The 885-nt window shown below is 61.6% G+C and overlaps 1 protein-coding gene across 1 annotated transcript in view; it reads right to left on the bottom strand.

The window, feature by feature from the left end:
- Position 1: 1 nt before the first annotated feature.
- The window catches only part of LOC101559725 (methionine--tRNA ligase, mitochondrial), a gene marked incomplete at its 3' end in the record, with an annotated part of 20,097 nt that continues 19,213 nt past the window's right edge, over positions 2–885 (bottom strand). Inside the window, exon 3 of the mRNA XM_023723553.1 lies at positions 2–883. Within this exon, the coding sequence (XP_023579321.1) occupies positions 2–883 (882 nt within the window). The remainder of the gene's footprint in view (positions 884–885) is intronic.

The raw sequence follows: 885 nt of genomic DNA, 5'->3' as shown, positions 1-885 counted from the left end.
TTTGAAAATTATCATAGTAGTCAGCCACTTGCTTGGGCAAGGCAGCCACTGCGCTCACAAGAGCATAGTCCTCCGGCTGGGCGCGAACGGCCGGCCCCTGCGACCCTGGCTCCCTGGGGAAGCAGGCAGTGCAGAAGGCTGGATAGGTACCCGCAGGATTGATTCTGCTGGCAGTACATCGATTCAGAAGGCCTCCGAGGGCATCTGCCAGCTCGGAGTCTAGCAGCTTAACCACCTTCTCGTCGTAGTAATCACAGTCCCAGGTGGGCACGCCCTGCCGAAGGAGAAAGTAGCGGAAGCCATCCACCGTGTAGCGATCCAGACAAGCCATGGGATCCACCACGTTGCCCAAGCTCTTGGACATTTTCTGGCCACACACCGTCCAGTGGGAGTGGACGTAGATGCGACGTGGAGGGCTCAGTCCGGCCCCGAGGAGAAGGGCGGGCCAATAGATGGCGTGGAATTTAAGAATATCCTTACCTATGATATGGGAAGCGGCCGGCCACCAAGACCTGAACTCGACATTAGGGTAGCCGATGACAGTGAGGTAGTTGATCAGCGCGTCCACCCACACGTAGACGGTCTGCGAATCGTCCCCGGGGACGGGGATGCCCCAGGGCAAGTGGCTGCTCCTGCGAGAGACGGAGAGGTCGGGCAGCTCCTCCTCTAGCCACTGCAGGACCGCGCGGTGGAACGGCTCGGGGACGATCGCCCGCGGGTCACCTCGCAGCCACTGCCGCAGCGGCTCCCGGAACTGGGACAACCTGAAAATGTAGTTTTCCTCCTTGGTCCACGAGACGGGGTGCCCGCTCTCGAGGGACACGGGACACGACTCCCCCGCTGGGCCCGGCTGCCGGGTGACCTTGGCGTCGGGCAGAAAGCACT

The sequence above is a fragment of the Octodon degus genome, unplaced genomic scaffold (assembly GCF_000260255.1).
Source record: "Octodon degus isolate 3935 unplaced genomic scaffold, OctDeg1.0 scaffold00100, whole genome shotgun sequence".
Taxonomy (NCBI): domain Eukaryota; kingdom Metazoa; phylum Chordata; class Mammalia; order Rodentia; family Octodontidae; genus Octodon; species Octodon degus.
Note: the sequence above shows the minus strand (reverse complement) of the source record. Positions and strands in the feature narration are given on the sequence as shown.